Genomic DNA, 17870 nt, shown 5'->3' on the forward strand with positions numbered 1-17870 from the left:
CCGTGGGGCATCCCTCCCCCTCCCCCCCCCACACACACCCACACACACACACACACACACACACACACACACACACACACACACACACTTTGCGCAACGTTTTCCTTGTGCTCTTTAACACACACACATCACATGCGCACACACACACACGCACAGGAGCTCCTCGACTTTGACGACCTGCCCATTCTCAAGGAGGTCAAGCAGCTGTTGCAAGAACAGCACGCAGGTAAGGGGTGGGCCGTGTGGGAGAAGTAGAGGGTGGGTAGGAGAGACGGAGGGAGTCAAACAGAAACTCCGAACGAGAGGGAGTATTGGAGTATGCGGGTACGAATTTGTTGAGACCGATGTGCCCGAGCCCCAAATCCAACGCCCATCCTCGGCTCCCTCCCCCTACCCCATCTCCACGAACGACGACCCCCTGGCATCTTGGTGTCTATTTGCTTCTGACTGGGATCTGTGAAAACCACCTCGCTTCCCCCTCCATTCCCATCCCAACCCCTTCAGACAAGCTAGACCTGCTCATCAACGACTTCGTGGCGGGGTCCTGGGTGCAGCAGTTGGAGGGACTCAACGGCCTGCCCCAACCGCCAACCGACTACAGTGCCAACGACCTAACCGCGGCGGGCGGAGACCCAGCCTCCTACACGGCAGCCGCGGCCAGTGCGGCTGCATCTGCGGCGGCTGCGGCGGCGGCGGCAGCTGCGCAGGACGCTGCCGCTGACCAGCAGCGCCGCCAGGCCCAGTCTTCGTCATCATCTCCGTCTCCGTCTTCATCTCCGTCTCCATCTTTATCTCCGTCTCCGTTTCCGTCTTCGTCTCCGTCTTTGTCTCCGTCTTCCACCGCACTCGGCGGCGGCGGCGCCGTTGCGGCCGACCCGCTGCAGGCGTCGCAGTGGCACCTGGACGCTGTGGGCGCGGCAGAGGCGTGGCGGGTGACCAGTGGTGGGTGCGCTCTGCTGCTGTGTTCCTCGCTGCTGTGTTGCTGTCTCGGTGGAGTGGGTGCGCTCTCACGGCTGTCTTGATCTTTCGACTTTCAGGTCGGGTGAGCACACCCATGCTGTATGGCGATCGAGGCCCAACACTTGGGCCCGTATCTAGCCCAGTGGCCACTTTCTTACACCGAGAAAATTATAGCCACAATCGCGAAATGTTTGCAACCAATTTACTAATTAACGCTCCTGCAGGCGTGCGCGAGGTGATCGTGGCGGTGCTGGACACGGGCGTGGACCTGGCCCACCCCGATCTGGCGCCCAACCTGTGGGTCAACACCGGCGAGGTGCCCAACAACGGCATTGACGACGACGGCAACGGTGCGTCGTGGCGGGTTGTTAATAGTACGGTAGTTAGTAGTCACCGGTAGCGGTCCCGGGCGGTAACTGTGCCGGTGGTAACTGTCCCGGGCAGTAGCGGTCCGGGGGTTGGGAGTGAATGGGGGGCATTGGCAGGCGCCGGGTCCCGGGCGCTGCTGGCGTTGGGACTGAACCAGCGTACGTGTCACAGGGCGTGTGGAGGAGTCGTGGTAATCCTGAAGATCATTGGCGGGGCTTGGTGAGGCTTGGGTGGACATCCATATGCACAGCGTCACACAAGTGGATACGGGTACATTTACCTACCTGCCTGTTATGACAACCTACGCTCTTCAAAATGAATCTCCACTGGTTTGTCGCAGGCTTTGTGGACGACGCGTTTGGATACGACTTCGCCGGGCCCTGCTCCACAGACTGGCGCGCAGTGCCGCCGCCGCCGCCCTCACCGCCGCCGCGCCCGCCCGCGCCGCCATCGCCGCCGCCCTCGCCGCCGCCGCCGCCCTCGCCGCCGCCGCGCCCGCGGCCGCCCTCTCCTCCGCCGCCGCCCAAGCGCGCGCCGCCGCCGCCGGCTCGGAAGACCAGCGGCCGCCGGCTCGTGAGCGGCGCCGCCGCCACCCACGGCGGCCGAAGGCTGCTGAGCGCTCTGTTGGGGTCTGTGTGGGGAGCTGGCAGTAGCGAGGCCCTGGAGGCGACCGAGTCCCTGCAACACGCCCAGCAGGCCGCTACTGCCGCGGCCGCTGCCACCAAAGAGGGTGCCAGTGGCGGCAGCAGTAGCAGCCAGGGGCAGGGGCGGCGGCGGCTGTTGGACTCGGCCCCAGTGGACCAGGTGTATTTGCCCGGCAGGTGCGCCTCCGCTGAATGCGGCTGCGGTTGCTGTCGCTCCCAGCACCCGTAACACTAATGCGTCACTGATGCGTCACAGTCCTGCGTGCTTCCTTCCCTTGTGCTCTTCCACACACTCGTTCTGTTGCCCGTAAGAACACAGACATATAACACACATGTCAACACACACACGCATACACACACACCGTACTGTTTTCCTTGTGCTCTTTAACACACAAACACAAACACACACTCACAGGTGCGGCTCCGATCCCGACCCGCGGCCCGAATCGGGCGACACGGGTCACGGCACGCACGTGGCGGGCATCATCGGCGCCGTGAGGGGGAATGGAGTGGGCGGCTCGGGCATTGCGCCGGGCGTGCGTGTCATGCCGCTCAAGGTGTGTGCGGGTTTGGGTGTGTGTGGGGGGGGGGCGTGTGTGGGCGGGTGGGTTGACTCTAAACCAATCCCGTGAGGAAGCAGTCGCACTGTAGGGTATGGGAGTGGGCGGGTGGGAGGGCGGGGGTGTCACTTACCGTTTGTCAATCCAAGCCCAAAATGGCAGTAGAGGACGGTATACGCGTGGCGTGTTGGCACTCCCGCGCAGTGGCACAACCCATGCTAGGATCCGATGCGGCCCCGGGTCACTCGTATCACCCGCCGCCGCCGCCCTGCCATCTCCAACCCGCCCCATTGCCTTCGCCCCCCCCCCCCCACTACCCGCAGGTTTCCGACCCCCAGGGTAACTTCTGGGCCAGCAACATCGTGGCGGCGTACGACTACGCCCATCGCATGGGGGCGCACGTGGTCAGCTGCAGGTGGGGGCTGGAGATCCAGGCATTGCGTGCGTGTACTGGAGAGGATGGGGGGGGTTGTAAATACCAGCCCAAACCAAGCCAAAACCAACTAAAACGACCGGGGGTTGCGAGGCTGGAGAGAATGGAAGGTGGGATAAGCCATTCACAGAGGATGGGGCGCGGGGTGCGGCGGGTGGGCAGACCGGCGGCAGTGTGGCAGCGTGGCAGGAGGGTGGTGGGTGGCGGCATCGGGCAGGACAACAGTTTTGGGGTGTGGTGGTGTGACACACACCGTGCTGTCGCCCTCCCCCTCCGCACGTACGCACATGCCCAAACACACTCGTACACACACACACACACACACACATACACACACACACACACGCCCCTCCTTCCTCCCTCCCTCCCCTCGCCCTCCCCTGTCACAGTTTCGGCCCCTACCAGCCCACGCTGAACCCCGACGCCATCGACCTAGCCCAGGCGGCTGCCGAGACCCGGCTGTACGAGCGAGCCGTACGACCCCTGGCCGACAAGGGAGTGCTGCTGGTGGCGGCGGCGGGTGAGGGAGAGAGCGTGTGTGGGGGGGGTGGGTGGGGGGGGGTTGTAAATACCAGCCCAAACTAAACCAAAATTAACGAAAACGGGAGTGCAGGCAGAGGCGTTAGTTGCGAGCGATAATACTTATGGGATGTGGGCCGAGGCGTCGCGGAGTAGCAGGGCGAGCGGCGCCGGCGATAAATGTCGCCGCCCGGGCTCGGTGACGCGCACAACAGCACAAGACAGGCACGCGGACGCGACAAGCAAAACCCACGACTTACCTGGCGACCAGGAAAGTAGCCCCGACGCCAGGTAGGGAGCGTCGGGCCAGGAGCACGACATGTGGGAAAGGGGCAAGGCAAAAATCGGAAGGGCAGGGCACAGTGAAAGGGCCGAGGCGTGTCGGCAGTAGGATAAAGAAGGGATAACAAAGATAAGACTACACACAAGCCCAGGCGGCGAAAGAGGCAGAGAGGGCGTGAGGCAAGGGTTAAGAGGCAGATGTGGGCGGCATGGGGGCCGGTTAGGGGAGAGATGCCGGGGTTCTGGGCAGTGTGCGGGCCGCGTACGGCTCCCCACAGGCACTGCCAGCCTGGGGGTGGGGGTGGGGGGGGAGGGGTTGTATATACCAGCCCAAACTAAACCAAACCCAACCCTGGGGGTGTGAGGTACGTGTGTCTATGTGAGGCGTGAGACTGCTCGGAGAGACTGCTTGTATATGTGCTGCTGCTGTGCGTCTCGCCAGAGCGCGGCGGCGAGCGTGTCAGCAGGGTCCGGAACCACATCCGGAACCAAATCCACCACACACATTAACCCACACCTCACTTCGCCCCCTCTCCACGCAAACCCACATGCCGACATGTCAGTATGTCACATACCCCTTCCCAACGCCCCCCCCCAAACCCACCGCAACCTTCAATTCTCATGCAACTCGTGACGCCGCCCCTCCCTGCGCTCACTCCCTGCCCTCGCGCCCCTCCTGCGCTGCAGGCAACGAGGACACCAACCTGGACCGGGCTCGGGCTGTGGGCATGCCCTACCTGCCCTGCACCCTGGACCTGCCCAACGTGCTGTGCGTGGCTGCCAGCAACACCCAGGGCGGCATATGGCGGGAGGTGAGCGAGATACGGATACGGTGTGGGTTAGGTCGGGTGGGAGGCGGAGGTGGGGTAGGCGAGGTGCGGATGGGTTGGGTGGGTGGGAGGCTGGGAGCTGTGGGCGGGCGGGAGCGTGCAGATGGGACAGGGCGGGGAGGAGGGGGCAGGAGGCGGGGTTGCCACGACAGTGATCACACACACACACACACACACACACACACACACACACACACACACACACACACACACACGCAGATCGTGGCCAATCGCTGGGTGGGCTCCAACACCGGCCCCACCACAGTGGACCTCGCCGCCCCCGGGTCCCGCATCGTCAGCACACTACCGGGCGCCACGTACGGCGACAAGACCGGCAGCAGCATGGTGGGTGTGAGAGCGTGTATGAGTGTGTGCGTGCGTATGCACGTGAACGTGTGTGTGATTGTGTTGCGTGAGTGTGTGTGTGTGTGTGTGTGTGTGTGTGTGTGTGTGTGTGTGTCGGTGTATACATTGCCAGCCAGCCGCCACCCTAAACGCCTGCGAGCCCAACACCTCAGCAAACCCGCAACGGCCCCAACATTGTCTAACAGGCCACGCCGCTTGTGTCCGGCTCGGCGGCGCTGGTGCTATCCGCCCTGGGCGCCGTGGACGGCAACTACTTCCAGGTGGGGCTAATTGTGTGTGTGTGTATGTGTGTGTGTGCGTGTGTGCGTGTGCGTGTCTGTTGGGGGGGGTGAGAAACCGGGGCCTGTGCTTTCCAGCATGAGACGCGTTCCCATCTGGCCCTTCACCCAGCAGTAGCAACGGCTTAACCAAACGCCGTAGCTCACACACGCACACTCACATGCACACATGCACACACACACACACACACACACACACACACACACACACACACACACACACACACACACACAAACGCGCGCGCAGGCGGTCCGCGCCCGCAGTCTGCTGCTGGAGGGCGGCGACCCGCAGCCAGGCCTGCCGGTGGCGTCGGGCCGCACGCTCAACACGGCCCGCGCGGTGCAGGCGGCGGCGGCACTGGCGGGCACAGGCGCCACGCGTGAGTGGGATATGGTATTGAGTGCGACGATATGCATGTGCATGTGTGTGTGCGTGTTTATGCGGAAGGAGGTTGTATTTGTGTTGCATTCGAGGTCAAGCTGTTGTTGGCATGGGCTTTAGCTCTGCAGCTGATCCATCTATCCCACGTTCCCATGCGCTTATCAACACAATTACACCACGCGTTTCCCTTGCACCTGCCCCGGCCCCGGCCCCGGCCCCGGCCCCCACAGTGCTGACGCCCATGCCGCTCGACGTGGGCGCCGCCTCCGGTGTGCTGCTGCGCGGCCTGTCAGACGACTACTACCGCCTGAGTACCGAGCAGCTGGCGGCGGCGGCAGCAGCAGAGGCAGCAGCAGCAGGTGGCGGCGCCGCCGCCGGCAGCGGCAGCAGTAGTGGCGGCGGCGGCGCATTGACGACGCTGGGGCTGACGCCCTTCGGATCCAGCGTGCGGGTGCGTGAGTTAATGCATGGCGAGTGGATATTACAGCAATGGCAAACTCTTTCTCTTTCTTATGCATGCGCATTGCCTGATTTGAAGTTCAACGATTAAATCACACAAGTTTGTTATTGTCCCGTTGTCGCTCCCGCCTTCCCCCCCCCCAAAAAAAATGAAACCGCGTCCCGCCCACCAGACCGCCAGCACCCGACTGACCAGTTTCAAGTATGGCGGCGCCGGCGTGCTGGTTGCCGTACGGGGCCACTTGCGGCTGCCGGTTCCGGGAGTGTACGGCGTACGGCTGGCCACGTCAGCGCCGCCGGCCCGGCTGGCGGTTACGGTTGGCCAGCGGCGGCTGGACTGGCGGCTGGCGACGGCGACGGCTGCTGCAGCTGCTACTGCTGCCAACGCCAGCAGCAGCCCGGGTGCTACTGCGGATGTGGTGCGGGAGGCGGTGTTGCAGGCGCCCACGGCAGGCGAGTTGCGCCTTTGTTCTTAGCGGTGCCAGGAATGTGGTGGGAAGCACGTACGGCACGCCACGCTACGCGCGCCTCTCGTCATCGATCTCGCACCCTACCTGTCACGTCCTCCTTTCCCCCGCGCGCGCTAACTCCCCAAGCCAAGACCGCCTTTGTCCCCGCGCTCGCACCCAAACCCGCCCTCGGCCCCGCTCCCTTCCCGCAGGCTGGTATGACTTTGAGGTCCTGTACCTCTTGGCCCCACCCAACACCACTTCCACTTCCGCCACCTCCAACTCCAACTCCAGCACCACCGCCACCACCACCACCCCAACCGCTCCACCCGCGCTGGAGCTGAACTGGGCCCTACCTTCCAGCCCCCGCGCCTTCGGCCCCCTGCCCGACGGCTACCTGGGCCGCGGCTCCCTGGCTCGGCCAATCGCCGTGCCACACGCGCCCGCCACCCTCCCCGAGTCCGGCGCCGCCCCCGGCGGCTTCCAGATTCTGTGGCGGCCGGCATCCATGGACGTGGCTGTAGCAGACGATGACAGTGACATCGGCAGTAGCAGCAGCGGCAACGCAACGGCGGCGGCGGCTGCGGCGCTGAGCGTGGCGGCGGGCTGGGATCCGGATTTCTTGCTGTCGCGTGTCACGGAGGACACGAACCGTGGCGGGCTGAACCCGTATTACCCCTACAGCTCATTCGTTGACGACCTGTCATTCACGGCGCCCGGATCACTGTCCGCAGCCCTGGCAGGCGCCTTTGCTACTGGCGATCCCGCTCCTGCGCCTGCTAATGCCACTGCTACTGCCACCAACGGCACGAGCAGCAGCGGCAGCTCTAACGCGACGGCTGTTGCAAATGTGACGGCGGTTGGCGACAGGACTGACGACTTCGGTCTGGCGGCAGCTGCCGTCGCCGGACCTGTGTACGGCATAGCGCTGGCCTGGATCCGCGCGCCGCCGCCTGTTGGCGCTGATGGCAGCAGCAGTAGCACCAGCAGCAGCTCCGGGGCCCCCCAGCTGCAGTTCCGCATCACCTGCTCCTTCTGCTCGCTGCACCTGGGTGGAATGCTGGTGGCGGAGGTGGTGGACGGCAGTAGCAGCAGCAGCAGCAGCAGCAGCGGCAGTAGCAGCCCGGCTCTGAGCGGCACGGTCTCGACGCGCCTGTCCCCGTGCATCTCCCTCGCCGCCCTGCGCGCCATCCCCACCCCCAGCTCCGGCAGTAGCACCAGCACCAGCAGCGGCAGCGGCAGTAGCAACGCGACGGCGGCGCCGCCGCAACTCACGGAGCCGGCGACGTACGCGCTGCAGCTGCGCTTTGCGGTCCGGAGCGTCGCTGCCGCGGCCCTGGTGGTGCAGTGGGGCGCCTGCATCCCCACCAACCCCACCTCCTCCACCGCCTCCACCATCACTTCGGCCGCCTCCGCCTTGGCGCCAGTGGCGGCGCCGCCTCCGCCTCCGCCGCCGTCGGGCCCTGTGGTGTACCAGCGGCTGTCCCCACTGCTGGCGGGAACGCTGTGGTACCGCATCCCGCCAGGGGGAGCAGCAGCAGCCGCTGGTGCCGCTGGGAACAGCAACACCACCAGCACTACCAACAGCACTACCAATACTACCAGCACCACCAACACCACCAACACCACCAACAGCACGCTGCTGCTGCCGGCATCCATGCGCTGCGCCGTGTGGCGCTCCAATGCGGTGTCACTGGCGGGACCGGGCCAGGTGCGTACGTGTACGTGTGCGTGTGCGTGTGCGTGTGCGTGTGCGCGTGCGCGTGTGTTAAAGAGCACAAGGAAAACATTGCGCAAAGGCAGTGTGCGCGTGTGTGTGTGTGTGTATATGTGTGTATATGTGTGTGTGTGTGTGTGTGTGTGTGTGTGTGTCTTGACTTTTCGGCCAGGGTGCCGCACTGCTGCTGCTGCCCGTGCGCCTGCCTTTTCATTATGCTCTCTCACTGAAAAGGCCATCGCAGCAACAGACCTGGATGGCGCACACACGAAATGAAAGAAGCACATTGGTTTTTGACGGGTGCCATGATTGCCATTGTCCCGCCGCTTCCAGGTCCAGGAGTTGCCGCGGCCTCAGGACCCCAGCTCCGGCCCGCCGCCGCTGTCCTTCAGCCTGCCGCACCCGCGCGCCTCCTACCTGCCCTGCCCGGGCCCCGTGGGCACCTTCTGTCCCTCCGGCTACAACTTCACTCTGCGCCTCTCAGTGAGTGGCGTGCGCCTGCTGCTACTGCCGCTGCTGCTGCTGTTGCTACCGCTGCGGCCCTCTGTTCCCTGGCTGGTCGCAATTCTTTTGTTTGCGCTTTATTGTTGATATGAGCGGCGCTTTACCTGATCTTACCGGACTTACTTGCGCGTAGCCTGCCTATCCACACCTACCGTATCCAGCTCCAAACCTGTCCACCCAACAAGCAATCATTCCAAATAAACCCATCCGGCCCGCGCAGGACATCTTCCCGGCCGAGCTGCCCTCCAGCGCCTTGGGCACGCAGCTCTACGTGCGCTGCTGGGGCTGGCGGGCGGCAGGGCTGGCGGCGGGGCTGGTGGCGGTGCGCAGTGCGGGCTCCCTCAACACAGCCGTATACCTGGGCGGCCAGCGGGTGAGCTAGGGGAGGGGAGGAGGAGGGAGGCGGCGGGAGGCGGCGGGAGGCGCCGTATTGGAAGAAGCAGGGCTGGGGGGCACGGGGCTGTGCGGGCGGGGGGCGTACGTATGTGGTAGGGCGAGGAAGGCAGAGAGCGGTGGACGGAACTGAGAGGGGGCTGAACGCTTGCCAGCTCCTGCTCCCCGATGACCCATTGCGCCGCCTCATCCAACACCGTTTCCCCCTGCCTTATCCCCCCACCCCGCCCCACCCCATCCCGCCTCGCGCCTACCCACAGGTCTTCTACTCCCTGTCGCTGTCGTACGGGGACCCACTGAACCGCATCCCCCGGGCGCCCAACGCCACGTCCCTCACACCGCCTCCCGCCGCCTCCGCCCCCACCTCCGCTTCCAATGGCGGCAGCAATACGACCGCCGCCGCCGCCGCCTCCTCCTCCTCCTCGCAGTACCGGCAGTTGCTGGTTGTGGAGTGGTTTGGCGTGACGGCGGGCGCGCGGCTGTCGGTTGTAGAGGGCTCCCTCAACACCTCCTCGCTCTACACCCCCAACCTGTCGGTGCAGGGGCTGGTGGCGTAGGGCTCATCGCTCCTCGGTACGGCATAGTTTTTATGGTAGAGCATGACGGTGCGTGGGGCTAAATGGTAGGGATCGGCGTAGCTGAAAAGGTAGGGCTTGCTTGGTGGAGCTAAACGGTGGGGCTTGGTGGAGCTAGACGGTAGGGCTTGGTGGAGCTGAATGGCAGGGCTTGGTTGAGCTTGCAGGCCGCTGCCGAGCAGCCGTTCGAGGCGCAGCAAGGCCCATCCACGTGGTGCACATGCAGGCGTGCGCATGCAGGTGTGTACAGGCGTGCGCAGGTGTGTACCGCGCACAGGTATATGCGGATGTAGGTGTAGGTGCAGGTGTAGGTGCAGGTGCAGGTGCCTGATAGGGGCCTGGTAGTACTTATTGGTGCCGGCCTGCGGTGACCAGCTGCAGGATGTGGGTTGTACGATAACACGGTGAACGGTGAAGCTGTGTGCTTCGGGAGGCATTCATGCTTAGCGATCCTTTGAATGCAATGCAATGTTTTTGGGAACTTCTTTGTTGCGAGGGGCTAGTGCTGGTAGATGGTCGCTTTGCAGGGGTGCTGTTTGGCGTGTGTTGTCCGCGCATAGCCCGCCGGCCCCGGGGTAAGCATCTCAGCACACCCAAGATAATGTGTTTGTGGAATGTAGACAGGGGAACGGAGTCGGTAGGGAAATCGCAGGAGCCCTGCAAGGAGGCAACCGGGATGCTCGTGGGCCCTCCAGAAATGCTTTCGTCGCTGTCGGTTGGCGCGCGTAGATGCGGACTTGTGAGTTGAGACGCCCTTGTGTTGCAGGCGCGCGCAATTTCGCGCTTATAAGGGGCGCCGTAGGTTGTGACTGTCCCTGCTGCTGATGGTGCATATGCATGCATGAGTTTTCATCTCCCGCATGGCCGCACGTTGCTGCCATGCGGCTGCTAAAGCATTTTGTGTGACTGGGGTGGGGCGAGTGACGTTGTTGTTGTTGGTTACAAGAGTGACGTATCCGCCATCCCGCCAGGCGCCCGGGCCTAGCTGGCCATCATTGGGACTGGAAAGGGACATCCGGGCCACACGGGGCCACTCGCGTCAGGGATCAGGACGTTGTCATAGCCTGTTGGGAATCCTCTCACTTGTAACTGGTGATAGCGCAGGCGGCATTGTGCGTGTTTGTGTGTGTGTGGGGGGGGGGCGGGCGGGGGTAGTGTCAGTAGCGGCTGGCCGAGGAAGGCGTGCATGGCTTGTTCTCACGGGTGCGGTACTGGGTGGAAGCCTCCCCTTTGTGCATCTGTGCAAACAGTATGCTGCCCCACTGCCTTGATTTCCCTGCAGCTTCCTTGCCTTCAGTCCTCTGCTACCCAACCAGCATGGCGGATCGTGGTGCTCCTTGCCACCCCGCCCCTCTTCCGACCGTGCAACTGCAGCTCTGGTTCGGCCCTGCCTTCGGTTGCTGTCCGGCCTGGTCCGGCCTCTGCCGTGGCTGGTCACACACACCAAGGCACGCGACTTGCAACGTACGTGCGAGTCGTGAGCGCAAGTGCATAACCCACAGCTCGGTGGCTCAGGCCAAGCAACAGCGGAAGATTCCGGCCTTGCCCGTTGCGGCGATACCCAGTTCCCCATACCAAACCAACAGGAACGCTGAGTTAGGCTGACGCCCGCCACTCTCATTCAGACCAGCAAGGGACGTGAGGTCCGGGATGCCACGCGAAGCCTGGCCACTCTGCCCATAATTCAAGCGTAGGTGCACGGAAACCATGCCCATGCGTGCGCATTGAGCCTGGATGACCCTGCCACCCTGGCCGAATCCAGAGCCTCCAAACGCTCATCATGGCAGTATGACTGGTGGCGAAGGCACATAGACCCTCTAAGCGGCCGGGCTACCCATTCCCGCCATCCGACACCCCGTTGCGCCAGAGCCGCCCGAAAGTCCAGCTTTCCATGGCAAGTCGTCCATTGATAATGGATTAACCTACTCAAGGTGACTGGAGGCAAATCATGGGCGAACTGCGGGGAGCTCGGTTTGCCGAGTGGACGCTTGAGCGTTGTCCTGATATATAGTGGTTATTATCTGCTCTTGAAATTCACATATTTCACCGCGGCAATGCTGTACACTCTACAAGCGAAGGACGCCTGAAACTCAAGAGCCAACGCAGGATTACGCGGGGCATCCGTCATACATACTTTACAGCGAGTTGATCCTTGAGTAGCGCAAAGAATTCAGCCGTCTGCCGTTGCTAAGGCGAGTGAGGAGCGCAGCCTGAGTGGGAGCGGGGAAGGAGCGCGTGCATGGGCCGCGCAACTGGGGTCGCCCAACTGGCGGGCGGCAGAGCCCTAAAGCTCTCTGCCCTACCCACAGCAGAACACTAGCGGCGCATAGAATTTTGCGCTCATAGGCTTTACGACTACAGCGATTAATTTAGGTCACGACGCTAGCCCGCAAGCCAAACTGCCGAACCTGCCGACCAGCTTCACGTCTCTCTCATTCCTTCCCATCGTCATCATTGAATCCTCAGACCTATGGATTCGTGTTTTTAGTGACATCCAATCGCAGCGGCTCGAGGGTTTGCCCTTGACACGTAGTGCGCCAGAGAGTCCGTAGCGAAATTGCCACGTCCCTTGGCAATACCTCGCCCGTTCATCGTCTGCGCTGGATAAAGGACTCTGCACATCAACACGGTCATATGCGGTAGTGGCCGGCCGGGACCACTGAGGTGGGTCGCAGGCCCGGCGTGGACAACGCTTTGGCCATGCAGTTGCGGGGCAGGGCACGCGATGGGGCTGGGTGACACTCGAGCTATGCACTGCTAATTGCACAGCCTGCGCATTATCAGCCTTCGAAACTGGGAAAGGTCCGACGCGGTTAGTCCCGTCGGTTGCGCTGGGCATGGCCGGCGACAGAAAGGCAGGCCTGTCGCTTGCGTTGCAAGCTTTGCCAGCGGCCGGGTTGAATGGGTACTACGCACATGGTTCATCACCTCAGCTGGTTTCGGATGCCGTCGCTTAGGGCGCCTTGTTGCAGTTTCACAGCATGGCACGGCGAGCAGGGCACCGCTCATGTCAGGATGTCTCCGCCCCTACCAACCAGCTCCCAACAGCAGCACGGACTGCCCGCTATCGACTGCATCTAATCAGTCTAACCACCTCGGCTGCACCCGTCTACCCCCAACCGCGCAGGCTGACACACACATCTTTCCTGTGACATCGCCAGCTCTTCGACCACCCGCCATCATCCCCCGCCCAACCTCCACTCAGCCGGTGTCGTTCGTCCCGAAACAAAGCCCTCCGGCCGCCACCTCCACCGCAACAGCTATCTATATCCACCCATCTTACCGCAGCGCGGACACCCGGAAATGGCCACTGAGGTGTCTGCGCCGGCGCCAGCCGGCGCCGGCATGCAGCACCACCCACCCTCGGCCTTCGCCGAGGTGCAGCATCAGCAGTACGAGTGCGGCCCGCACGGCGGCGGCGCTGACGTCAGCCTGGAGAGCCTGCTGCCCGCGGATCTGACCTTTGCCATCGAGTTTGACCAGCCCGCCAAGCTACTGCCGGCCAAGCCGCCCGCGTACAAGCCCACAGCGCTGCCCACGCAGCTGCTACAGCCGTCCACCTCGGCCGCGGTCATCCCCGCCGTCAACCCCTGGGCCTACGAGCCCAGCCCGCCAACCACCGGCAACGGAATGTACGGCAACGACGGCGGGCTGCAGCCCACGCGCTCCGTGCCGGACCGCTCCGCCGCCGTTGGCATGCGATACGGCGGCGTGGGCGGCATCAGCATCGGCGCCGCCGCCGGCCTGCCGCGCGGCTGCGCGCCGCTGCCGCTGTCGCCGTCCGGCCCGGTGCGCCTGGCGTCCAGCCCCAGCGCTTCGCCGCACTGCAGCCCTGCCCACGCCCGCGTCGCCGCCGGCTCCGACTATGGCGCCGGCGAGGGCTACTACGCCGCCGCCGGCCAGCCGCCGCCGCCGCCGCCGCCGCGTGACGGCGCCGCCAAGCTCACCAGCGACGGCAGCCTGCGGAACGCCGTCCTGGCGCGCAGCTTTGTGCGCCGCAACAGCGCCGGCAGCGGCAGCTTCGCGGCGGCGCCGCCGCCGCCTCCGCCGCCGCGCGACGGCAGCATGAGCAGCGGCCAGGCCCCGCCGCCGTTCTGCCCGCCGCTGGACCTGGGCACACTCTCCTCCGTGGGCGACGGTGCCGTGCTTGTGACGCAGAACTCCCGCGGCGCTGCCGGCAACGGCGGCGCCGTCGCCGATGGCTCCTGGCCGCCGCCGCCGCCTCCCCCGCCGCCGCCGTCGAGCAAGGGCGGCACGCCGCGCGCGATGGGCATGCTGCCGCCGCCTCCCCCGCCGCCGCCGCGCGACGCCGACGGCGCCGCCAGGCTGCGCAGCCGCTCGTCCAGCTCGGCCATGTATGCCGGCACTGGCGCCGGCGGCGGCATGCCGTACTCGCCCGCCGGCCTGCCGCCGCCTCCCCCGCCGCCGCCGCGCTCCGCCGAGGGCGCCGGCCTCGACATCGCCTCGGTCATCGACGGCGCCGCCGCCGCCGCCGCCGCCTTCAAGCCGCCGACGCTGGAGGAGGCTCAAAAGCTCGTGGCGGCGGCGCTGGCTGACGGCACCGACAGCAGCATCGCCGCGGCGCTGGAGCTGTCGGCGCAGCTGCAGTCGCTGGCGGCGCTTCGCGTCGGCGCCGCGGTCGCCGCCAATGCTGCGCAGGTCGGCAGCCCGCGCGCCGCCGCCGCGCCCGCCGCCGCCGCCGCCAGCATGCGCAGTCCCTCGCCGCTCGGCAACGGCCGCTCCAGCTACTCGGGCAGCCAGCAGCTGGGTGCGGCGGCAGTGCCGCCGCCGCTGACCCCGGCCGACAGCGCCGGCTGTATCGGCATTGGCGGCGCCGGCCGCCTGCCCAGCATGGGCAGCGGTGCCTACGTCCGCGCGCTGGGTGGCGGCGCCGTCACGCCCCGTGCCGCTGCTGGCGTTCCCGCGCCTCCGCCTCCGCCGCCGCCTCCCCCGCCTCCCCGCCATGTGAGCGCCGGCAGCGGCGGCGCGCCTCCTCCTCCTCCTCCGCCGCCGCCGCCGCCGCGCGCGCCGGTACCGCAGCCGCCCACGCCCGAGGTCGCCGCCGCTATGGCCGCAATGCCCGAAGTGCGCTCGCCCTTTGCGGTCTACCAGCGCGGCGCCAGCGGCGCCGGTGCCCCTGCCGCCGCCGCCGCCATTGATGAGGACTTCTGCCCCACGCCGCCGGATGAGGTGACGCTGCTGCAGCAGCAACTGGACCAGCTGACAGCCATGGGACCCATGGGTCAGGCCTACGCCGCCGCTGCTGCGGCGGCGGCGTACGGCAACCCGTACGCGGCCCTGTTTGGCGGCGCCGCCGGCGCCGCCGCCGGTTTCATTGGCATGCCGCAGCTGCATGTGCCGGGCTTCCCGGCGGCGGGCAGCGCTGCCTCTGCGGCCTCTGCCGCCGCCGCCGCCGCCGCCGGCGGCGTGTACGGCAGCGGGGCCTTCGGCAGCGAAGTGTACGGCAGCGCCGCCCCCAGCGTCGCCGCCACCGTTGCCACCGCTGGCGGCGGCGCTGGCGACAGTCGTGAGGTCTCACTGGCGTCGCTGGCGTCGCTGCTGACAACGTTGGCGGCGCTGGCCAAGCAGGGCAACCCCAGCAGCGCCGGCGACGGCGCCGCATCCGCCTCCATTGCGACTGCCGCCACCGCGCCGGCCAACACGTTTGCCGCCGTCGCCGCGGCTGCTGACGCGCCGAAGCTGCAGGTGCAGCCGCCGTCGCCCGACGCTGTGTCGGCCTGCCCCGCCACCAGCAGCAGCGCAAGCGGCAGCGGCGCGCAGTCGGAGGCCGGCACGCCCGCCGCCACCGGCGCCCTGTCGCCCATCGAGCCGCCGGCCTCGCCGTCAAGCACTCGCAGCGGCGGCTCCAACGGCAACACCGCCGCCGGCGGCGCGGCCGTCAGCGACGCCACCGAGCTGCTCAAGGCCGCCGCCGCCGCCGTCAGCGCCGTCGACGCCTCCCACGCCGCCGCCGCGGCTGACGCTGCTCAGCAGCAGGCGCAGGTCGACGCCGAGCTGGCCCGCGTCGCCGCCGCCAACGCGGCCGCCGCCGCCGCCGCCGCCGCCACCAGCCCGGATGCCGCCGCCATCAACGCCATCTCCGCCGCCGCCGCCGGCATGGGCGGCATCACGCCCGCCTCGCTGGCCGCACTGCAGCAGGCGCTGGCCCTGCTGGCCGGCGAGGCCACTGCGGCCGCTGCCGCTGCGGCCGCTCCGCTGCCGGCCGGCGCCCTGTCGCCCGCCGCGGCGGCGGCCGGTGCCGAGTCCTCGGCGGCTGCTGCCGCCGCCGCCGCCGTGACGCTGGCGCTGCCGGGCGTGACGGCTCAGGAGGTCCAGATGGCCAAGAGCCTGCACGCCGCCCTGAAGGTGGTGGCCCTGCTGGACTCGATCTCGGGATCCAGTACCGGCGTTGGCGCCTAAGATTGGGCTTCTTGCTCAAGGCTGCATCTGGCCTGCAAGTGTACTACTCGAGGACAGGGCAACGCAAGGCAAGGCCTAGTTTTGGGTCCGCGGGACTCTGCGGCGACACTGATACAGCAGCAGCAACAACGCAATTTTGGTCGACCACCCTCGGTGAGCGCGCGCACGGCGCATCGACCGCGCGCGCGCGCGTGTGTGAGACTGTTTTGTACGCCCACACGCACGTTGGGGAAGAGAAGAAGAAGCTTTGTTTGGCTGGGTTACTACGGCTGGGCATAGCGGGACAGGCACAGCCGCCCAGGGCGGTAGAGGGGTGTCAGGGCGTCGTGTGCTTTTGTACACGTGTGCGTGTGTGTTTGTGCTTGCGTGACTTATCAGTCAAAAGCAGGAGGCTGTAGCAGCCAGGTACCGCGAAGGCGCCGGGCAAGCGTCCACGGCAGGCGTGCCGGCCCCCGCGCGATACAACGCATTTTGGACACTGTGTGATTCGCAGCCCAAAAGTGAGCCCCGCTTGAGAGGTCCGGCGGCATGAGCTGGACTGGCTGTTGTGTTGTATTGTGTGCGTGTGTACTTTTGCTGCAAGCCTGCTTGGATTGAAAGCAGTTGGCTTTGGCATCTTGACAGGAGCGGCGGGCAGCAGGCTTGGAGGGCCCAACAACCATTCAATCTTGAGTAGCCCTTGATTAAACCCTGCGCCCAATCTTGATTAGAGCTTCTTGGCAACTAGTGGCCCTAGGTTGAAAACTGACACACTAATTGATTAGCGCTGTTGCGTCCTTGACCATGGTCTCTGCCTGACTTGTAGCAGTCGAGAGTGTGTGATAGGCAGTGGTAAGTGCGTGATAGGCAACGACGTCGCAACGACCGCCCTTGACTTGGCTCCTGACCGCCCTGGCGCTGACGAGGAACGCTTGCTTTGCAAGAGGAGGCAAAGGGGCTTGGGCTCGACGCGTGCAGGTCCGGTGTGGACGTTGACGGATTGGTGGCCTAGCCTAGTTATAGCCAGGCCGCGTTTAGCGCGGGTTGAGGACTAGACCAGTGGGCCCTGCACCCTGCAGGGTCACGCTTTCTAGAGAGGCGGTGGCAGCTAGCGAAGCTCGGGCATGCCTTGTTCCTTGACGGGGGAGGTTGCTTATGGCGTAGCGACTGCCGGATGCCAGCTAGCGACTAGACGAAGGCCCCTCCACGTGCTGCAACGGGAGGAGGGAGGGGCCGATACGCGGTGTGGGGGGACTAGATCATTAGCTAACTAAGCAGCAAGGCTGCAAGGCACATGCTGGCTAGGCGCCCCTGAGTACGGGGTGACGGTGCAAAGGCCTGAAGCAGATCGGGAATGCGAATCCCTTCTGCCTGAGGTTCGCGTGCGGTGGGCTAGCTAAATGCACTCGACTGAGACGCGGCACCTCGCGGCTGACTGACGCTGTAACCAGACATGATATTTTGCGCGCAGCAGAAGACGTCTACCGCCATCGAGGTTGGGGGGTCGGCGGGGGGGCGCCTTTGTCTGCAACCACAAACGCAGCACCTGACGGTTTCCATGCTTGCCAACCAGCGCTGTAGCACCGCAGTGGCCTGCCCTTGCCCTTGCATGCCCACCAGCACCAGTCGTGCAGTAGTAACACAAGCGCGTGAAAGCCAGTTAGCCAATGGGTGCGTGTGGGCGCCTGGCGGCACGTTGCCAAGGCAGTTTCACAGTGGACCGACACGGCACCCTCCGCCCAGTGCCGCAG

At 65.5% G+C, this 17870-nt stretch overlaps 2 protein-coding genes across 2 annotated transcripts in view; both read left to right on the forward strand.

Annotated features, from left to right (window-relative positions):
- CHLRE_17g735450v5 (uncharacterized protein) overlaps positions 1 to 10973 on the forward strand; it is an 11912-nt gene extending 939 nt beyond the window's left edge. The window contains exons 3-19 of the mRNA XM_043072534.1: positions 157 to 226; positions 505 to 942; positions 1185 to 1310; positions 1670 to 2150; positions 2389 to 2530; positions 2857 to 2948; positions 3356 to 3486; positions 4455 to 4579; positions 4817 to 4942; positions 5149 to 5223; positions 5489 to 5621; positions 5854 to 6074; positions 6256 to 6535; positions 6744 to 8242; positions 8582 to 8731; positions 8973 to 9125; positions 9406 to 10973. Coding sequence (XP_042914993.1) covers positions 157 to 226; positions 505 to 942; positions 1185 to 1310; positions 1670 to 2150; positions 2389 to 2530; positions 2857 to 2948; positions 3356 to 3486; positions 4455 to 4579; positions 4817 to 4942; positions 5149 to 5223; positions 5489 to 5621; positions 5854 to 6074; positions 6256 to 6535; positions 6744 to 8242; positions 8582 to 8731; positions 8973 to 9125; positions 9406 to 9702 — 4539 coding nt within the window. The 3' untranslated portion in view covers positions 9703 to 10973. The remainder of the gene's footprint in view (positions 1 to 156; positions 227 to 504; positions 943 to 1184; positions 1311 to 1669; positions 2151 to 2388; positions 2531 to 2856; positions 2949 to 3355; positions 3487 to 4454; positions 4580 to 4816; positions 4943 to 5148; positions 5224 to 5488; positions 5622 to 5853; positions 6075 to 6255; positions 6536 to 6743; positions 8243 to 8581; positions 8732 to 8972; positions 9126 to 9405) is intronic.
- A 668-nt stretch (positions 10974 to 11641) lies between these two features.
- On the forward strand, positions 11642 to 17578 carry CHLRE_17g735500v5 (uncharacterized protein). The gene is made up of 2 exons (XM_043072535.1): positions 11642 to 12384; positions 12848 to 17578. Exon 2 carries the CDS (start codon positions 13024 to 13026, stop codon positions 16138 to 16140), a length of 3117 nt encoding a protein of 1038 aa, XP_042914994.1. The 5' UTR covers positions 11642 to 12384; positions 12848 to 13023; the 3' UTR covers positions 16141 to 17578.
- The last annotated feature ends 292 nt before the right edge of the window (positions 17579 to 17870 follow it).

This window comes from Chlamydomonas reinhardtii, chromosome 17 (genome assembly GCF_000002595.2).
Source record: "Chlamydomonas reinhardtii strain CC-503 cw92 mt+ chromosome 17, whole genome shotgun sequence".
NCBI classification, from domain to species: domain Eukaryota; kingdom Viridiplantae; phylum Chlorophyta; class Chlorophyceae; order Chlamydomonadales; family Chlamydomonadaceae; genus Chlamydomonas; species Chlamydomonas reinhardtii.